Consider the following 21,636-nt stretch of genomic DNA (forward strand, 5'->3'; position numbering starts at 1 on the left):
ATAACTTGAAACTGACAAAAATAGTTGGCACCCATCGTTGTTTATTCCGCATTTAACAAAAATCAGACTTTGCTTTAGAGTTTTGATGCGACAGAGTATTTCAAATAAAAGCACAAATGAAAATGGCATGGTCAAAAATGATGGGACCCTTAACTTAATATTTTGTTGCACAACCTTGAGAGGCAATCACTGCAAACAAGCGATTCCTGTAGCTCTCAATGAGACTTCTGCACCTGTAGTTTGGCCCACTCTTCCTGAGCAAACTGCTCCAGCTGTGCCTTCTCCAGACTGCATGTTTCAGTTCTTTCCATAGATGTTTGATAGGATTCAAATCGGGGCTCATAGAAGGCCCCTTCAGAATAGTCCAATGTTATGTTCTTAGCCATTCTTGGGTGCTTTTAGCTGTGTGTTTTGGATCATTATCCTGTTGGAGGATCCATGACCTGCAACTGAGACAGAACTTTCTGACACTGGGCAGTATGTTTTGCTCCAGAATGTCTTGATAATCTTGAGATTTCATTGTTCCCTGTACAGACGCAAGGCACCCCATGCCAGACACAGCAAAGCAGCCCCAAAACATAACCAAGCCTCCTCCATGTTTCACAGCAGGTATGGTGTTCTTTTCTTTGAAAGCTTCATTTTTTTGTCTGTGGACATAGAGCTGATGTGACTTGCCAAAAAGCTCCAGTTTTGTCTCATCTGTCCAAAGGACATTCTCCCAAAAGCATTGTGGCTTGTCAATATGTATTTTAGCAAATTCCAGTCTGGCTTTTTGATGTTTTTCTTTCAGCAGTGAAGTCCTCCTGGGTCTTCTTCCATTGAGCCCACTGTCACTCAAAAAGCAACAGATGGTGCGATCAGACCCTGATGGACCTTGACCTTTGAGTTCAGCTTGTATCTCTTCGGAAGTTGTCCTTGGCTTTTTGTTTACCATTCTCACTCTCTTTCTGCCCATTCTGGGGTTGATTTTCCTCTTGTGGCTGCGTCCAGGGAGGCTGGCTACAGTCCCATGGACCTTGAACTTCTTCATAATATTTGCAACTGTTGTCACAGGAACATCAAACTGCTTGGAGATGGTCTTATAGCCTTTGCCTTTAACATGCTTGTCTATAATTTTCTTTCTGATCTCGTCAGACAACTTTCTCCTTTGCTTTCTCTGGTCCACGTTCATTGTGGGACACACCATGATACCAAACAGCAGAGTGACTACTTTTCTCCATTTCAATAGGCTGAATGACTGATTGCACGATTGGAGACATGTGTGATACTAATTAAAGAAAAGAGCTAATTTGAAACATCACTCTAATCAAATTATTTATGATCTTTTCTAGGGGTACCAACAAATATGTCCAGGCCACTTTATTATTATTTACATTTTATATCCCGTTCTTCCTCCAAAGAGCCCAGAGCAGTGTACTACATACTTAAATTTCTCCTCACAATAACCTTGTGAAGTAGGTTAGGCTGAGAGAGAGGTGACTGGCCCAGAGTCACCCAGCAAGTATCATGGCTGAATGGGGATTTGAATGGGGATTTGGAGAGGAGAGATGGTCTTGTCGTAGCAAGCATGACTTGTCCCCATAGCTAAGCAGGGTCTGCCCTGGTTGCACATGAATGGGAGACTTGATGTGTGAGCACTGCAAGATATTCCCCTCAGAGGATGAAGCCACTCTGGGAAGAGCAGAAGGTTTGGGTTAGAAGGTTTCAAGTTCCCTCCCTGGCTTCTCCAAGATAGGGCTGAGAGAGATTCCTGCCTGCAACCTTGAAGAAGCTGCTGCCAGTCTGTGAAGACAATACTGAGCTAGATAGACCAATGGTCTGACTCAGTATATGGCAGTTTCCTATGTTCCTATGTAACTCGGGTCTCCCCAGTCCCAGTCCAGCACTTTAAACACACTGGCTCTCACTTTAGGATATCTTTGTAGAATAAACAATACTTTATCTCTTTTCACACTTGCTTTGCTTTACCTGATGACATATCAAAGGCATGCATGTATACATGGGACAATTGCTTTTCATTTAATCAGGAGGCATAAAACACTTTTTCAGTGAGCTGTAAGGGTACCAACAAATTTGTCCGCGTGTGTATATGTAAACTGTGCCGCCAAAAGGTCATATAATAGAAAACATTCTTCTGTTGACTTGGCAGTCATTCACCATTGCTCAACTCAAAAAACAAGAATGAAAGGGAGTCTTCAGCTTGAAAAATGCTTAAACAGAATTCATCTGCAAGTTTGTTTACGAGTTATGACTCTATCATAACCAGGATTTTCTCTTCCACTACAGGGGTTACATTCCTTTAGCAAAGTTAGGAAGATTGTGTTATCTCTATACCCACGTGTTTGGGTATGTGAGGCTTCAGCCCTACTGATCGATTGATTGAATGCTGTCAAGTCGGTGTCAACTCTCAGTGACCACATAGATAGATTCTCTCCAGGATGATCTGTCTTCAACTTGGCCTTTAAGGTTTCTCAGTGGTACATTCATTGCTGTTGTAACCGAGTCCATCCACCTTGCTGCTGGTAATCCTCATCTTCTCTTTCCTTCAACTTTTCCCAGCATTATGGACTTCTCAAGGGAGCTGGGTCTTCACATAATGTGTCCAAGGTATGATCGTTTGAGCCTGGTCATTTGTGCCTCAAGTGAAAATTCTGGATTTGTTCTATGATCCATTTGTTTGTTTTCCTGGTTGTCCTTGGTGTCCTCAAAAGTCTTCTCCAGCACCAAAGTTCAAAAGCATCAGTGCTTTTTATACCATAATTCTTCAAAGTCCAGCTTTCGCATCCATAGAGCATCACAAGACAAACCATTGTCCCAACGATTCTAATCTTTGTAGGTATAGACACGTCACAGCATCTAAATATCCTTTCCAAGACTTTCATAGCAACCCTACCAAGTGCTAGTCTGAGGCGTATTTCTTGATTGTTAGATCCTTGACTGTTGATGGTCGATCCTAAAAGGCAGAAGCTATCCACCACTTCAATGTCTTCATTATCAATTCTGAGGCTGGTTGTTGTACTCGTTGTCATTAGTATAGTCATCTTGACATTTAGTCATATTCCCATTTTTCACTGTGCTCCTTGACTTTCGCTAGAGCTTGCCAATCATCCACATTCTCAGCTATCAGAGTCGTATCATCAGTGTAGTGCATGTTATTGATATTTCTTCCTTCAGATTTAAAGCCACTCTCATCTTCTTCCAATCCAGCCTTGTTTTACTCCTTTGCCAATCTGGAACCAGTCTGTTTCATCATGTTCCATCTGGACTATGGCTTCCTGCCCTGTGTATAGGTTTCTCATGAGAACAATGAGTTATTCTGGGACGCCCATTTTCCTAAGGATATTCCACAGCTTGACATGGTTGACGCAATTGAAGGCTTCTGTAGTCAATAAAGCACATACTGACTTCTTTCTGGTATTCTTTGGCTTTCTCAATTATCCAGCGTGCATCAGCAATGATGTCTCTTGTCTCTTGTCCCTCAGCCTTTTCTGAAACCAGCTTGAATATCCAGCATTTCCCTTTCCATGTAGGTCTCTAATCTGCTTTGGATGATCCTGGGCATTATTTTGCTAGCATGTAAAATTAAGGATATTGTGTGATGGTTTGCGCAATCTGTTAAGTCTCCTTTCTTTGGTATGGGTATGTAGACTGACTTCTTCCAAACTGTTGGCCATTGTGTCATTTTCCAAATTTGCTGGCATAGTTTGGTTAGAACTTTGACTGATTCTTCTTCTGTTGAATGCCATATTTCTGTAGCTATTCCATCAACTCCTGTAGCTTTCCAACTTGGTAATGACTGGAGTGCTGATCTAACTTCATCTTCCCATACTAGAGGTTCTTGCAAGTAGGGAATATCTTCTAGAATATCTTGAGATGTTGACGTCCCTGCTGTACAGATTTTCAGTATCCTCCTTCCATCTCTGTTTGATCTTCTCTGAATCAGTTACTATCTGTCCTTTGGCATTCCTTAACATACCAATTTGAGGTTGGAACCTCCTTCTGAGTTCAGAGATCTTTTGGAAAACTTTCCTTGTTTTTCCGTGTCTATATCCATCCCCAAGGTCTTTACAGATGTCATTGTAGTACTGCTCCTTGTCTCTTCTAACAGCTTTCTGAAATTCCCTATTAAGTTCCTTCCTGAGGTCTTTATCTTTCTTGACTGTGTCTTCTCTCCTCTTCTTGGCAATTTCCACCATCTGTTCTGACATCCATTTTGCTTTCTTCTGTTTCTTGGTCTTTGGCAGTCTCTTTTCACATTTGTCTTTAACTACTTCTTTGGTTTCATTCTGGTTCCCTATCAACAAGGTTCCCTCTGGTTTCCTATCAATGAGGTTTAGAACTTCAAAGCAGTTCCTGATGTTCTCCTTGAAAATGGTGGGTACATTCTCAAGATCATATTGTGGAAACTGGATCGCTTTGTTTTTCTGCTTTAGCTTGACTTGGAACTTGTATGTGAGCTATTATAACTGCGCTCTTCCACCTCCTTGCACCAATAATGTAATCAATTTGACTTCTATGTACTCCATCTGGTGATGTCCATGTGTATAGGCACTGCTTTGGTTGTTTGAAGAATGTGTTAGCAATGAAGAGATCATTGGCTTGGCAGAAACTAATAAGTCGTTCTTCTGCTTCGTTTCTGTTTCCTAGGCCATATAGGCCGACTGTATTTTCCTCCTTACCTTTTCTAACTTTGGCATTCCAGTTTCAAATCACCAGCAGCACATCTTGCTTGCATGTTCTGTTGCTTAAGACCCTGCTGCTTAAGATCCTTTTAATTAGATACAGTGGGGAACCTGGGACCTTCTGCATGCTAAGTATATTATTATACTAGCTGGTGGTAGCAGCAGCCGCCGCCTAACTTACTTAACTGCCAAATGCTGCACATCCCAAAAAGGAATAAAAAGTATGACCTGCCAATTAGCCATCAGGTCAGTAAGAATCTGGCATCTGGGGGCAGGGGGCAAGTATATGTATTATTCCTCACAGTTACATTCTCACAGTTTACTGTATTCCTCACAGATATGTCCTGTCCTTCCTCCAAGAAGTTCAGAGTTTCTTACATGGTTGGGACTATCCCCTACCATTATCCTCAAACAACCCCTGTGGTTAGGGCTAGGTTAAGACTAAAAGAAAGTCTAAGGTCACCCAGTGAATTTCATGGTTGAATAGGAAATTGAATACATAGCTCCCCAGTCCAGTTCCGACACTTTAACCATGATACCACACTAGCTCTGGTATGAAAGAGTGAGAAAGAGGGTGGGATAGGTATATATGTGACAGAATGGGCTAAATTTCTTCAGTGATCTGTTTTGCATGGATTTTTAGTTCTCTGCCATGGATTCACTGCTTGTCCTTTACACTAGAGACTCTCATGCTCAGTGGGCAAATACTCTCTAGAGTGTCTTGTAAATCCTCTCTAATAAAACGCTTGGTGTCCGTCCGTGGACGGACACCAAGCGTGCGTTCGTGCCTCAACTGTTCTGAGCATGCTCAGAACAGTCCAAGAGAGACACGACCGCCAGCACCCGGCGGCCATGTTGGGCGGCCACAAACGGCCGCTCCGAAGAAGCCGGGACTGCGGAGGAGGGAGAGACTGGCTGAGGCGGCGGCAGAGCCGCCGCCTCGGCCATTAGCGGCGGCAAAGGACCGAGCGCCAGGAGCCACCAAACATCTTGGGTGGCCAGAAAGAGCCGCCCCAGGAAGACAGGAATGGGCCCGGGCAGCGGAGGGCCCGGCCAGAGCCGCGGGCCGCGGCGGGTGGCAGGCCCACCAGAGCCCTGGGTGGCTGGCCCGGCCAGAGACACGGGCCGTGGTGGGTGGCGGGAGGGGGAATGGCGGCGGGGGTCCAGACCGGCCCAGGGAGACGAAAATGCTGCCGCCGCCGAAGTCCCTCCCTCCCTCCCTCCCTCCCAACTTCCGAAACCACCTTACCCCGGCCCGTGACAGTTGAGGAAAGGAAGAGCTCAATTGAAGAGGGAAAGAGGAGCTCGCAAGCAGTGCTCCTCCCTCTACAAAGCCTCTTTCCGAACTGGCGCTTGGGGCGGAAAGGACGCAAGAGGCGTCCTTTCCGCCCCAAGCGCCAGTTCGGAAAGAGGCTTTGTAGAGGGAGGAGCACTGCTTGCGAGCTCCTCTTTCCCTCTTCAATTGAGCTCTTCCTTTCCTCAACTGTCACGGGCCGGGGTAAGGTGGTTTCGGAAGTTGGGAGGGAGGGAGGGAGGGTGGGACTTCGGTGGCAACGGCGGCGGCAATACTTTAAAAAAAAAAGGGGAGAGGAAAAGGCTAGCGCCCGTTATTATAACGGGCTTCAAAATACTAGTACTTAATAAGATGCTGCATATATTGCATATATTTGTGTTATGTGGCTTGATGTATAGGTTGCGTTCAGCTGCATGAGTTAGACATTTTTAGATAGTTCTTTCTTCTTTTGACATAATTGGAGTCTGGATTGTGTACAGATAATGATGTGTTGGCCTGATATAGATGGGTGTATTGTTTGGTGCCAGGGACTTGTAAGCACGTAGAATAGCTGAACACCTTAGAAAAGGGGTTCATTACCTTGGATCTCCAATTGTTCTTGGACTACAACCCCAATTATCCCCCGCCAGAGTGGCTTAAGGCCAGGGACCCTTAACCTTGAGTCCTTAGAATTTGGGCCACAACTCCCACCATCCCCAGTGTGGCTCTGCTCCTGGGCACACAGGCTTCATCCCTTGACCCTGATGGCATCACCTTGACATCTGATTTTCAGTAAGTAGCGCTGAGACTAGATAAATTAGACCCGTTGCCTTGCTCCTTCCCACTATGAAAATCCATATCCAAATGTGACTTATATTTAAATTTCCCCATATGAACTAGAACTGAACCTGTTCAAGTGTGCCAAAATGATTATTGAACCTTTATTGGTCTTTCTGAACCATAAACAAACTGAATCAAATGGCACTTGTTTCACCACCCTGTTTTAGCAATAATGTTGCTAGACTGTAGATTACTTCAGACCAGTGTTCCCTCTAAGGTGTGTGTGCGTGCTCACAAGTTTTTTGATGTGTGCTCAGTTAATTTTAGATCCCGCTCAGGTTATATCAGGAAGGCCCCACTCTTAATGCATGTGCGCACACACTCCGTGATACTGCCACCCAGAACAAAACTCATTCTGCATACAGATGGGGGGGGGGGAAATAGAACTCTGCTCCAGACTCCTCTAGGGAGGAGAGCTGGACTTGTGGTAGCAAGCATGAATTGTTTCCTTTGCTAAGCATGGTCTGCCCTGGGTTTGAATTTGAATGGGAGACTACATGTGAGCACTATAAGATATTCTCCTTAGGGGAACGGGGCTGCTCTGGGGAGAGCACCTGCATGCTTGCATACAGAAGGTTCCAAGTTCCTTCCCTGGCATCTCCAGGATAGGGCTGAGAGAGACTCCTGCCTGTAACCTTAGAGAAGCCACTGCCAGTCTATGTAGACAATACTGAATTAGATGGACCAATGGTCTGACTCTGTATAAGGCAGCTTCCTATGTTCCTATGATCAATATGTCAGGATTTTTCAGATCTGCTTTTTTCTGGTATTATCATATAAGTGTAGTTACCATCAACATTCCCCAGGAAGTCTTTATTGATCTGCATTTGCTTATTTTCCTCTTTGGCCTTAATATATAGGCACAGATCTGCTGATTTATACCATATTCTCTGGACATGAAAATTGGGTAATAGTGCTTTCCCCACCAGCTCAACAGGAGAACAAACAGGAAACAGAAATGTTCTTGAGTTGATTATCAATAATCTGGCCTACAGATATAGAAAAATGAAGTAATAGACTCCTGAACTGGTAGAGTAGCTTGTTCCACTTCAGACAAAGTGATTTTTGAATGCTTCTCTCTCTCCCTCCCTCTCTCTCTCGTGTGGGGTGTGGTGTGTGTGTGTGTAATCATCCCTGCAAGAAAAAGCTAGCACATAAGGGAGATGAATCCTAGCTCAGTCTTCTCCCTGTCATACTAGGTTTCTGCATGCAGAAATGTCTTTTCTGTAAGGGAACGTGCGATTCCTCACTTGCAGTCTGAAGTGGTAAAGTTCATTCTACCACCTCATTCTGCTGCTGCACATATAAACCCAACCAGTCTCCATGCCTAGTCTTTGATAGCTGAGCTATTACTACAACATAAGCATGCTAATTTGATCCAGTACTGCTTCTGAACAAGCAGTGTTATCTCTGTCATTAATCCTGATACTCTACGTGTACAGTTTACAGGTTACAAGGTGTAGCATCCATAATGTTTGCTCCTTGCAGAGCTCCTTGCAGAGCCTCCATGCATGTTTTTATGCTGCGTGTGTGTGAATACTTTCAGGTGAATTGTATTAGGGCACATTAATTTTTTTTTTTAAAGTAACACTGAGAATACACCCACGGAAACTTCAGATCTGTATATTTTTTTTAACAGCAGGCCCTAGCAAAGACATGGTAAATTTGCTTTGAAACTGAAGGCAGTTTCAGAAATGTTTTATATGACATGACATGGTGGTCTGCTGTTGAAAGGAAATGTCAATCAACAGTTGCACTAGGGATACCTCAGAACTATCACATAGTTCTTTGGATTACCTCAGTCTGGAGAGGAGAGCTGGTCTTGTGGTAGGAAGCATGACTTGTCCTCTTAGCTAAGAAGGGCCCACCCTGGTAGCATATGAATGGGAGACTAGAAGTGTGAGCACTGTAAGATATTCCCCTTAGGGGATGGAGCTGCTCTGGGAAGGACAGAAGGTTCCAAGTTCCCTCCCTGGCATCTCCAAGATAGGGCTGAGAGACTCCTGCCTGCAACCTTGGAGAAGCCGCTGCCAGTCTGTGTAGACAGTACTGAATTAGATGGACCTATGGTCTGACTCAGTATATGGCAGCTTCCTATGTTCCTATTCCAGCAATTGTGTTCATTCTTGATAGAATGCGAAGTTCCTCAGTCTGCAAAATGCTAATATAGGATGTCAAATATTTAAGGATTCGGTAATTGTAGCAAACAAGAAGAATTAAATTGTGAGACTGAATGTTATTTATTTATTTATTTGTGCACTACTGACACCAGGGAGTTATAAAGCCATATGAAGAGAAGCTTGAACACTTTTGCATTGTTAAGGAGAAAAGAGTGAGCTGGACAGAATCCCCAAGTTCAGACAAGAACGAATGAAGCTTCTGGCTTTGCTTTTCTTCCTTGCAAGGAGCTGCAGTTCATCAGATTATTCATCTTTATGGAAAGTACAGACCTGAAGGAGCTCTGGAATGGGAGAGGGGAAAACAGCAAACACAAACACACATAAATGAGGATTAATAGACCAAACATAGATAAATACATAAAACTAAACCCTCAGCAAGAATTACTTCTTCAGTTTAAGGATTCAATGGGACTATGCAAACTAAAGACAAGAATATTAGTTATGTAACCAGCTGAAGAACATTAGTGATGTAACCAGCTCTCTGCAAAACGTTTTATCTTTAGGGGGATGAAATACTTATATTTCAAAGCAGGGACAACCCTTCCATGGGGCAAGGGGAGGCAGTCTTCTCAAGTGGCCGATTATTGATGTACTAGAGGGGTAGCCAGATGCCCCCACCCGCCTCCCTTTGCCACCTCCCACCATCAGAGCAGCTCTTCACCACTGCCTGGTAAAGAGCTGCTCTGAGACAGTCCTCCTCTTCTTTCTCTTTCCCCCTCTGTGGCCATGACCTCCTTCACGAGCTGGCTATGAAAAGGAGAGAGGGTGGAAATGAGAAAAGGACAATAAAATACTGCAGCATCTCCAGTACTGCCATCGGAGCAGTCCTGCCATTTCTTTTTCTATTTCCTCCCTCTCTTCATTAGCAGTCCAGCAGCACTCAAAGGAGGGTGTGTACACTATGTAGAGGCAAAGGTGGGTATGCATGACAGTGGCATGTGATGGGGAAAAAAAGTGTACATACATTGGGGGGGGGCATCAGCATTTGGAGCCCCGCCTAAGTGTACTATTTCAAGGACTAAGGGACTAAAAAGATTTTTAAAGCAGTATACTGGGCCAATATCTTAATGCCATTCTGAGGCTTTGCTGTAAAAGGTAAAGTGTGTCATCGAGTCGATCTCGACTCCTGGCGCCCACAGAGCCCTGTGGTTGTCTTTGGTAGAATACAGGAGAAGTTTACCATTGCCTCCTCCCGCGCAGTATGAGATGATGCCTTTCAGCAGCTTCCTGTATCGCTGCTGCCCGATATAGGTGTTTCCCATAGTCTGGGAAACAAGCCAGCAAACTTCTGCTTGTTAGTCAAACATTTAGTCAGTGTGAAATGGGCTAGATGTTTCTGCATCGTTCCCTGGTGGGCAGAAATTCTATTTGTAAAAGCCACTGTACCAATTGGCATTATTTTGCTGTTTTGGGGTTGTTGTTTTTTTGGAGAATTCAAGAATGGCAAATGGTATGCTCTGCACACCAAGGGGAGGCAGCTCTGCCCTATCTCAGTCATCAGGGGTGTTTGGGCTAGTGCTAAGTCACAATGGACAGCCAAGCTTTCCTTCACATCACCCTGATGACCAAGCTGCAGTATGTCTCAAGCCACACCAGAAGGCGCCACTGGATGGCACCATGAGGGCACAATAGAGACTTGTTTCCTTCCCATGACAGTAGGCTTGTTAGTGAGTTATGTTGAATTTGCCATGAGTTTTCCACCACTTCCATTTCTGAGGGTTTCAACAGGAGCACCAGCCGTGTCAACTGGAAACTTCCCAAAGAGTGTTCTAAGAGTCATATCTAGGTCGCAGTGCAGTTTGTGCTTATGGACCTGATTACATGTATCTAAGAGTACTAGTCATACCTGAAGGTGAGCACTTATTGAGTCCAGCAACAGCCGCCAGATATCCATCACCAAGATATTCCTTGTAAGTCTCTTTTTCTTTAGTTGAAGCTAAGCACAGGGTACCATCTTTGAACAAGCTATCTTTGGTTGGAGACTGGAACATGTGGAATATATCTTTTAATGATCCAGAGCTTCCAAATAAGTCCTGTAATAAATTAACAAAAATAAAATTCAAGGACGTGTCATAATAAAACTATTTACACCTGGGGTTCCCAACCTGTGGTACTCCAGATGTTGGTGATCTCCAGCTACAGTTTATAGTGGCTAGGGTTGATGAGAGTTGCAGTTCAGCAACATCTGGAGTGCCATAGGTTGGGAGCCCCTGTTTTACACTTTGCTTTGTAAAGAAATCAGTGACCACATCCCATGGAACTTCTGTGTCAACAATTTCACTTCTGTACTTTTCACTGAGCTTGTTTCTTAATAATTTAACGACTCTGGCTCTTCTATCATTTGTTTTCTCATGATATTCAAGGCCGGGGTGGGTGGGGGGACATTCTTGTTGAACCTACTATGGGTTCTTCTGCTTGAGCTGGTGTTTACGTATTTTAAAATTGATTTTCTGTTTAAAAATAAATAAATATCCAAAGCAGTTGAGTGTGAGCTGAGCAGTCACCTATTCAGATCTTACCTGTTGTGCATGCACTATTTGACGGACTATATTAGCATGTTCAGGTGGGGTGACTACTGCGTGAGTGCGAACTTGAGCCAGATTGCATGTAGCGTATTCAGAAACTGGACGACGGGTACCATCAAGGCACAGGATCTCAAAGTCATTCTTTGTCTTTGTGCCAATCCAAGAAGGTTTATTGGGGCCTGGAAATTATAGGTTTACAATGTTATAAGGCTTTAAAAATAGTTTATTGAATGGGTTTCCTATAACAAGTAACAATATACAAAAAGAAAACTTACAGAGAGCAGTTCTTTTATCTATAATCTTCTCCTGCAACTCACTCCCAACTCCTCCCACCTCACACATCACATTTCCAACAATTATCCCGTTTGAGACTAGACATTATATTGTACATGTACTGTATACAGGTGCCATGTACTTTTTGTGTGTGAATGACTACATGATGTGCTGTTAAACCATGATTTAATATAACAGCAGATCAAAGGCCTTTGTTGTATGAGGAGGCTGCAGGTCTGATTTGGGTAGGTAACTGCAGAGTGCCTCTCCCATAGACTCAGGATTAAAGAGCAGTATCTTTCTTGGCAGGGGTGGTGGTGGGGCATCCCTACATCAATTTAATTAGTGCCACAGGTGTGTCCGATAACTCTTCCATGGCATTTCAGTCTGACCTTGTAATCTGCACAATCACAAATGCTGTTCCCTGCCTTCTACTCCCAACCACTCCACCCCTACTCCCAGGATGGTGGTAGAGAAAAAGGGAGTTCCTCAGTGCCTCCCCGCAATATCCCACTCAAACCAGAGCTGCAGTCCTCTTACAGCAGAGGCCTGCAGTATCAAGGCTAGATCTTAGTAGCCTGCAAAAAAAGCCTGCTGATTGAGCAATGAAAAGTAACCAGGGCGCTTTCCAGATTAGACCCTACAACAGAAGTGTGACCCTATCTTAGACCCTATCTCAGAAGTGTGCTTCCACACTTCCTGTGTTGTGGCACTGCAATCCCTACATGGACAGCAGGGTGCCGTTCACATTTCCAGTGCCTTGTTTCGGATTTAATCACTGCGATATAGAGCCAGGATGTTGTATATCTGGCATAAAAAAGGTGTTTTTTTCGGGTTGTAAGTTTTCACAAGACTGCTCCCCCTGCAGGTTTTACGTTCTGAATGCGATTTGCCGGAATGAGGCATTTAGCCGCTTTTGAGCAGCTAAACTGGAAAGCGCCCAGAAGAAGAAGGAACATAGAAATCTGTCGTATTCCAAGTCAGACCCGGCAGCAGCTTATCAAAGGTTACAGACAGGAGTCTCTCTCAGCCCTATATGGAAGATGCCAGGGAGGGAACTTGGAGCCTTCTGCATGCAAGCGGCTTGCACCTTTGCCACCTCCTCTTAAATTTTGCAATTTGCTCACCTTAATAGTCTGATAGGATTTGGGGCCTGTTAGTTGGCCACAGAGTTAGAGGGAGATGACAACATGAGCCAGCTACAGTACGTTTGTCCCATAAATAAGCCGAGCTATGGTACTATAATTATCACATCAGCCAATCAAGGTGCATTTTCAGTCTCTCTCCCAGGCTGCAGTTTTCGGCTAACTTTTAAGTGAAGGCAAAGTGTGCCGTCAAGTCGGTTTTGACTCCTGGTGCCCACAGAGCCCTGTGGTTTTCTTTGATAGACTACAGGAAGGGTTTCCCATTGTCTCCTCCTGCACAGTAAGAGATGATGCCTTTCAGCATCTTCCTATATTGCTGCTGCCTGATATAGTACAGGCAGGGATTTGAACCAGGAACCTTCTGCTTGTTAGCCAAGCATTTCCCCGCTGTGCCACTTAAGGTGACTTTTAAGTACAGTACTTTTAAAAGGAAAGCAATAACAGCTACAGCACTGATTCTTTTTTCTGAAGGTATGGAATGAGTAACAGTTGACAAAAGGGGTGTAGAGGAGGCAGGAGGTGTAGGGACGGAGCACTGGTACTTGGCTTCTCTGGCTGTTGGGGTGGGCATGGCCATGAGGACTATTATAAAGAGCACCTGCACTTCTGAATTTGCAACACAATATGAATGTTGGCAACACAATAAATTCTGAAATTTAGTAAAATAACCTATTGGAGCCCCTGGTAGAAGTCTGTCACAACCATGATTAAAATGCAGAAATATTATGTAGTATATACTACAGTCAGTGGGTGGTAAGAATTAGATTTCAACCAATCTAACAAATAGAAGACTAGTGTCATAGCAATTTGTTTAAATTTTGGTGCATCTAGATTTGGTCTTCTCTTTATCTATCCTCACTTACTTCAGTCCAGTAAAAATCACCTTTCCTGGCCAGTGTTCCCTCTAACAGGGATTCTCAGGTGTTGTTGACTACAATTCCCATAATCCTCAAGCAAAAGTCATTGCAGCTGGGGATTCTGGGAGTTGTAGTCAACATCTGGAAATCTCTGTTAGAGAGAACACTGTTCCTGGCTCTGCTGAAGCATCTGGCTATTACCTGATTCAACTTCATCTGTTACCTGGCTTTTGACTTTGGATTTCTAATTCTAATTGCTTTTAGATCAGGGATTCCTAATCTTGGGTCCCCCAATGTTGTACTACAGCTCCCAGCATCCCTTTGGCCATTGTGACTAGGGATTATGGGCATCACAGTCCAACATCAAGGGACCAGTGTTGGGAACCCCTGTTTTAGATCACAATTCATTTACATAATAAACATTTGTAACAGAGTAAATAATGCTGAAAATTCTGACAATGATTTTCATCCTTCCCTTCCCTGATAGTCCTCATAAACCAGTTGATGATAACAGTTAAAAGCAGGGGCGTAACTATAATAGGGCAAGGGGAGACAGTTGTCTGGGGGCCCACTGCCTTGGGGGGGGCCCCAGAGGCAAGTCACATGACTGACTCCCCCCGGCTGTGCACCCACTCGGGCTTCTTTCAGTTGTATTCATCCTCCAAAATTGATGTGAGTTTTATGGAACTACCAGAACAGCATGTCTCTCTCTAGTAAAATTAAATGCCTTGCATTGTCCACAATTTACAAAAACTTTTTAAAAATGATTTTGGATGATGTTCTGTTGTGGCACATAGGAGATATATATAGGAGTACCCAGAATGTTGGGGGCAATATGCTAAATCATTGTAAACCGCTTAGAGCGCTCCGGCTATAGAGCGGTATATAAATGTAAGTGCTATTGCTTGCTATTGCTATATATATATAAATATATATATATATATACAAGTGAATTTTGGCCCGTTGAATAACGGGCGCTAGTAACAGCGCTCCTGGCCCCCCGCCGCCATTCCCCCTCCCTCCGCCGTTCCCCCCCTACCTTTAAGGGCCAAATCGGCCCAGGCACTTGCCCCCGCCAGGCCGGGGAGACGGAGACCGGGGGCGGCGCGGAGGCCATGTAACTTTTTAAAAAAAATTTACTCCCGCGGCCGCCGCCACCGACCGCCCACCCTCCCTCCCAGCTGCCAAGTCCCCCTTACCCTGGCCGACTGCTGTCGGCCGAAGACAGCCCTTAATCTAAGAGGCAGAGAGGAGCTCGCAAGCAGAGCTCCTCTCTGTGCAAAGCCTCTTGCCGAACTGCCGCTTTGGGCGCAAGGGACGCAAGCGCCCAAAGCGGCAGTTCGGCAAGAGGCTTTGCACAGAGAGGAGCTCTGCTTGCGAGCTCCTCTCTGCCTCTTAGATTAAGGGCTGTCTTCGGCCGACAGCAGTCGGCCAGGGTAAGGGGGACTTGGCAGCTGGGAGGGAGGGTGGGCGGTCGGCGGCGGCGGCGGCCGCGGGAGTAAATTTTTTTTTAAGGTTACATGGCCTCCGCTCCGCCCTCGGCCTCCACCTATTTTGGCCGAGGCGGCGGCTCCGCCGCCGCCTCGGTCACTTTCCCGCCGCCTCCTCTCCGGCTTCTTCAGGGCGGCCGCTTCTGGCCGCCCAAGATGGCTGCCGGGTGCCGGCGAGCATGTCTCCCTTGCCCTGTTCTGCGCCTGCGCTTCGCGCAGGCGCAGAACAGGGCATGGAGGCACGGACACACGCTTGGTGTCCGTCCACGGACGGACACCAAGCGTTTTATTAGAGAGGATATATATATATATATATATATATATATATATATATATATATATATATATATAGTTTTACTATGCTTTTTGTTACCACTATTCAGCCTCATTTAAGATTGCTTTACTTCATGAGCTGAACTTCAGTGAGGGCGGGGGGCATTTTAAAATCGTGTCTCTGGGCCCACTACAACCTTGCTATGCCCCTGGTTAAAAGTATGTTATAGTTGATGAGAGAGAAGATGTGTGTTAAACTAAAATTAAATTTTACTTTTGTTACTATTCAGAACCCCAACAGTCAAACAAACATACCTTCTGTGACTTCATCAATGGAGGTGTGTTTAACAAAGCCTATATTTCCTTTCTCAATCAAACACCTAGAAAGTACAACAAAAAAGGAAATGTTACAGAGTCCTTGTAAAATGCTGTCCTCCATGTGACTGTAATTCTTGTCCTTTGAGTATCTCCAGCTGTGTTGAAATGGATTCAAAATTTGGAAAGACGTGTGTAGTCACTAGTAACTTGTATAGTCCAAAAGTATCTTAGAGATAGCACTTTTATCAGAAATAGAAAAGGCTATCCTCTGAAAAGCTTATGTCCAAATTTGTATTGTGGATATTGCTGCATTTTTCTGGTAATCAGAATTTTCTTGCCTGGAAGTATATTTTAATAGCCACATAGCCATAAGAGAAGGAGAGCTGGTCTTGTGGTAGCAAGCATGACTTGTTCCCTTAGCTAAGCAGGGTCTGCCCTGGTTACGTATAAATTGGAGACTATATGTGTGAGCACTGTAAAATATTCCCCTTAGGGGATGGAGCCGCTCTGGGAAGAGCAGAAGGTTCCATGCTTCCTCCCTAGAATCTCCAAGATAGGGCTGAGAGAGATTCCTGCCTTGGAGAAGCTGCTGCCAGTCTGTGAAGACAATACTGAGCTAGATGGACCTATGGTCTGACCCAGTATATGGTAGTGTCCTATGTTCCTATGAAATACAGGAAGCTGTATTTTGCTGCAGAGCAGTAAGTGTCATTGATTTGTATCACTAGGTGGGGTAATGGCATCATTTGAGACAGGACTCACAAAGGCTTAGCTCAGAACCCATTTTTAATGTCCGGGTTTCGCCTGGAACATGTGTTATACGCACTTGTCGGTCCTAAGTCAGAGGAGAGCTTTTTCTCAAGCTCGGTTTAATGTTCTGCCTTCTGCGGTTTTGGAGGGAAGATATAAGAGAATTCCCTGGAGGAATCGCCTATGCCCTTGTGGTGCAGGAGTGGTTGAGACAATTGCTCATTGTCTCAATGGGCAATTGCTCAAGGGCAATTCCTCTATTGCCCTTTCTACAAATCTATTCACTTTAACTGGATTCAGCCTCATCTTAGAAAATATCCCGGTCATTCCGATGAGTATTATGTTGCCTATTTTTTGTCAGATCAGTATAAGGGAATTACTGGGTCCACGGCAAGATTTTGTGTAGCGGCTATAAAGGTAAGGAATGAACAAATTAGTTTTTAAACATCTCTTTTTATATGTATGTGCCTATTTTTTTTAAAAAAAAACCCTTTATATCACAATGTTTTATAGTGTTAATCTGTATTTTATATTTTTATTAGAATTTTAACTTTTCCTGTGTTCTAATTTGGTCATGGACCGTAAATAAACTTACTATCTGTAGATGCTCTACCACTGAACTACGACCCACCATAACCCAGAGCTCAACTCTAGAGTGTAATGCCAGGCTAAGCATGGTCAGCTGTCCATAACTTGTCTATGGTTAGCTGAGCTCTGAGGCCTATAAAACCACTTGTTGCTGCCCTAAGTGGTGTGTTTCTGCAGTGACAAGGCTTTGGAAGTGCAGGAGAAGTGCCCACTGACTCGGTTGTGCAAAAATGTGCATATAAGAAAACACACTGACCCGCAGGGGCAGTCCCACTGTGTGCTGCTATTTATGTGCATACTTTGCTAGTCAGAATGTCAGCCACTGAGCTGCTGGTATGAATAGGAGCAAACTCAACTTCATCTATACGCTGATGGGGCCTGAGCTATTGGTGACTGACCAGGACAGAGAGCTTGGGGTTGTGGTGAACAGCTAGTTGAAAGTGTTAACTCCATGTGAGACAGCTGTGGAAAAGGCAATTCTATGTTAGGGATCACTAGGAAGGGGACTGAAAATAAAATATCATAATAATGTGGCCACATTTGGAGTACTGTGTAAAGTTCTGGTCATCATACCTCAAAAAGGACATTATAGATCTGGAGAAGGTGCAGAAGAGGGCAAACAAAATGATCAGAGGCCTAAGCACCTTCCTTACAAGGCAAGGCTACAGCACCTGGGGCTTTTAAGTTTAGTAAAAAGACGTCTGAGGGGCGACATGATAGTGGTCTATACAATTATGCATGGTGCATAGGAACATAGGAAACTGTCATATACCGAGTCAGAACATTGGTCTATCTAGCTCAGTATTGTCTTCACAGACTGGCAGCGGCTTCTCCAAGGTTGCAGGCAGGAATCTCTCTCAGCCCTACCCTGGAGAAGCCAGGGAGGGAACTTGAAACCTTCTGTTCTTCCCAGAGCGGATTCATCCCCTGAGGGGAATATCTTGCAGTGTTCACACATCAAGTCTCCCATTCAGATGCAACCAGGGCAGACCCTGCTTAGCTATGGGGACAAGTCATGCTTGCTACCACAAGACCAGCTCTCCTCTCCATGGTGTGGAGAGAAAGAAAATTTTCTCCCTCCCGCATAACTCTAGAACCAGGGGTCATCCCGTGAAATGGTTTGCCAAGAAATTTGCGGCCAGCAAAAGTAAGTGCTTTTTCACACAACACATAATATACCTGTGGAATTCTCTACCACAAGATGTGGTGACAGCTACCGGCCTAGATAGCTTTAAGCTTAGATAAATTCATGGAGGACTAGTCTATCAATGGCTACTAGTCTGAGGGTTACAGGCCACCTCCAGCCTTAGAGGCAAGATGCCTCTAAAGACCAGTTGCAAGGGAGCAAGAGAGAAGACATGCCCTCAGCTCTTGCCTGTGATCTGGTGGGCCACTGTGTGAAACAGGATGCTGGAGTAGATAGGCCTTAGGCCTAATCCAGCCAGGCTATTCTTATGGAGAGAATACATTTTCTATTAGGTCAAATATGTTTACTACTGAGGGAAGAACATAGGAAGCTGCCATATACTGAGTCAGACCATTGGTCTATCTAGCTCAGTATTGTCTTCACAGACTGGCAGTGGCTTCTCCAAGGTTGCAGGCAGGAATCTCTCTCAGCCTTATCTTGGAGAAGCCAGGGAGGGAACTTGGAACCTAGATGTTCTTTCCAGAGTGGCTTCATCCTCTGAGGGGAATAACTTACAGTGCTGACACATCAAGTCTCCCATTCATATGCAACCAGGGCAGACCCTGCTTAGCTAAGGGGACAAGACATGCTTGCAACCACAAGACCAGCTCTCCTCTCTGGTTTAATAAAGAAGGTTTATCTCTCCTCCCTCCCCTGCCCCAAAGCATACTGATTGACTCACTTGCATGTCACCTGCTGTTACCTGCTCTTTGGGTATCCTTTTGTGATGCACCTGCTCTTTGCTGGCGATATCTGAGCTTAACTGCATGGATTGGGCATGAGGGTTGGAGTGGGTGCAGGGGAGCACCTAGATAATTTTGGAGCCCGGACCTGAAGGACTTTGGAGGGCCCCCCCCCCCGAGGGCTGGGGTGGTCGGGGGCAAGCTAAAATATTTCCAACCTTTTTTCAACTGCCGCTGTGCAGTGGGGATGGAAAGCACAGTGGGGGGGCACTCGAGAGGAGATGAAGGCAGAGGAGGTGGGGGCAGCATCACGAGCTCCTTCCCTGAGCCCACCTGCCACCCAAATAACAGGTCGGGCCATTTCCGGCCCATTTTGGACCTCTGCGTATGTGTGCCCGCACCCTGCCAGCTGCCCTGTCTCTGCTACCATCCCTGCTGCACAGTGGCAGTTGAAAAAAAGTAAAAATAATAATAATAATAATAAAGATTTGACTTGTGCAGTGGGGCAGGCACAGGGCAGTGGCAGGGCTCTGGGGAGGCCTCCCCCACGACATTTTGGGGGGCCCCCAGAGACAGGAGGCCACAGACCAAATCCCCAAGGTCCACTAAGTGCACCTCTGAGTGGGTGGGTCTTTCACCCGGGATTGCAGTCTAAAACTAGAGTGCTGCACAAGATGGTTGGCATCCACAGGAAAGCATTTTAAGTTTAGGAAGTAGTAAATGGTATAGATTCTCATTCTCCTATCTAGTCCCAAAGAAAAGTTTGTTTTTAATGCCAAGGATACTTACCGCACAGCCCCACTGTAGCCGTAGTATGGTTCATTACTGTTAGGTTTACATTTGTGTTTGAACTCGCCAATGCACAGGTTGCAGAGTGTAGAGTTATCTGGTGACCCTGGTGCACAGCCTTCTTGGAAGAATTTATCTGACGTGGGAACAGAGAATAGTGGTTTTTAATTCCACTGTTAGCTAGCCTCGCATAAATATTGCAATGAAACAAAACCTTTTTAACATAAAAAGAAATTTATTTGGAATGTTTATTCCAGAACTAATAGAGAAAAGGAAATATGAAATTCTCTTTTTTTAACCCACTCCTGTCTGTGACTGTAAGAGAACAAGCACAAATGACAAGGTATTGCCTGTGAAATACTGTCTTTTCATGATAGTTTACCAATGATCTGCTTTTCCAGCCTAATAAGGACACATGACCAACTGAGCAATATTCTCTAAGAGGCTGACAAACATAACATAACCACATAAGAAGAATTGTGCTGGACCAGGAGGTTTTTCACACCCAACTTTTAGTCCGCATCTCCTCTGGAATGGAGGTGTGCGTTTACATATCTGCCAGATTTACTCTGAAGTCCCTGTGAGCTATCACAGAGCACTTCACACAGAATTCAGGTTTTTCATTGCATGTTAGAGTGTATCCAGGGTAAAAAAAATCCACTTTTTGCATGGGTTTTTTCAAGCAACTTCAAACTCGCAGTAAAGCCTCGCTGTAAACCCGTGGTAAAGCCTGCTCTCTGGGAAAGCTCCAGGCCAAGGCCCATCTCATTTATCACGGTGGCCCACCACTAGATGCCCTTGGGAAGCTCACAAGCAGGAGAGGAAGACATGCTCCTCTCCTGCCATTGCTCCCCCACATCTGGTATTCTGCAGCACAGTGAACTGGTCAAATCAGGAGGCCAAATGGAATGGCAGTTCATCACCAACTTGAACACACAATACTCCATCCTGCTCACACATCACGAGGTGTGTGCGTGTGCATGTGCCATATTGAATATTGATTGACACTGCTGTCAAGGGCTGAGTGTATAAAGATGATGAAAAGACATTTGCAAGAGAAGAACAGAAGGCAATTGGGAAGTATCAAACCACCTCTCTGCTGCAAACTATCCTACACAGAGGTGGGTCTCACAGTCACAGAGACCTGCCTGGAGAGGGTGAGCGGGGAGAGTGGGCAGATGACCCGCTTAAGAACCACCGGGCTCACAGCCGAGCCCAGTGGTCCTAATGGTTCTAGAAAATTGGGCTGGCGGAGGCTAGCCTGATTTTCTACAATTGTGTGAATAGCCTCACAGTCTATCCATTGTCTTATGAGTCATCAGAAACTGTAATGCAAATGGTATATCGAAGATAATCTCCTCTTCAGTTCCTAATGGGACAGGGATACCTGGGAGATCACAACATATCTGAAAGCCAGTGTGGTATAACAGCAATTGAGGTCATGCACACAATCAAAAACTGTGTTCTATCCGGGTTTGGGAGTGTGTTTCCAATTTTTGGCTGTGTAGAAGCAAGGTGGGAGGAAAACCTGGGAAGTTTTTCCTCCTACCTTGCATCCACATAGCCAAAAATTGGGAGCATACACAGCCCCCAAACCCAGGTATCAGGGACAGAGCCACCATTGAGCCAACAAGTTCAAAGAACCCGGGCCGCTGCCCCTCAGGGGCTGCACCTCATGCCCCAGGAATGCCCCCCACGTCTGACACGGGGGACATGACTTAGCTCCCAAATGGGGCTGCGTGGCCCCATTTGGGAACTAATCCACACCCCTGTGTCTGACGTCA

General features: G+C 45.1%; 1 protein-coding gene across 1 annotated transcript in view; it reads right to left on the reverse strand.

The window, feature by feature from the left end:
- Positions 1–9,029: 9,029 nt before the first annotated feature.
- TF (transferrin) overlaps positions 9,030–21,636 on the reverse strand; it is a 45,550-nt gene continuing 32,943 nt past the window's right edge. The window contains exons 13-17 of the mRNA XM_053311079.1: positions 19,853–19,988; positions 15,854–15,918; positions 11,495–11,679; positions 10,822–11,008; positions 9,030–9,256 (exon numbers count right to left, since the gene is read on the reverse strand). Of these exons, the coding sequence (XP_053167054.1) occupies positions 9,219–9,256; positions 10,822–11,008; positions 11,495–11,679; positions 15,854–15,918; positions 19,853–19,988 (611 nt within the window). The 3' untranslated portion in view covers positions 9,030–9,218. The remainder of the gene's footprint in view (positions 9,257–10,821; positions 11,009–11,494; positions 11,680–15,853; positions 15,919–19,852; positions 19,989–21,636) is intronic.

Source organism: Hemicordylus capensis, chromosome 3 (genome assembly GCF_027244095.1).
Source record: "Hemicordylus capensis ecotype Gifberg chromosome 3, rHemCap1.1.pri, whole genome shotgun sequence".
In the NCBI taxonomy this organism is placed as follows: Eukaryota; Metazoa; Chordata; class Lepidosauria; order Squamata; family Cordylidae; genus Hemicordylus; species Hemicordylus capensis.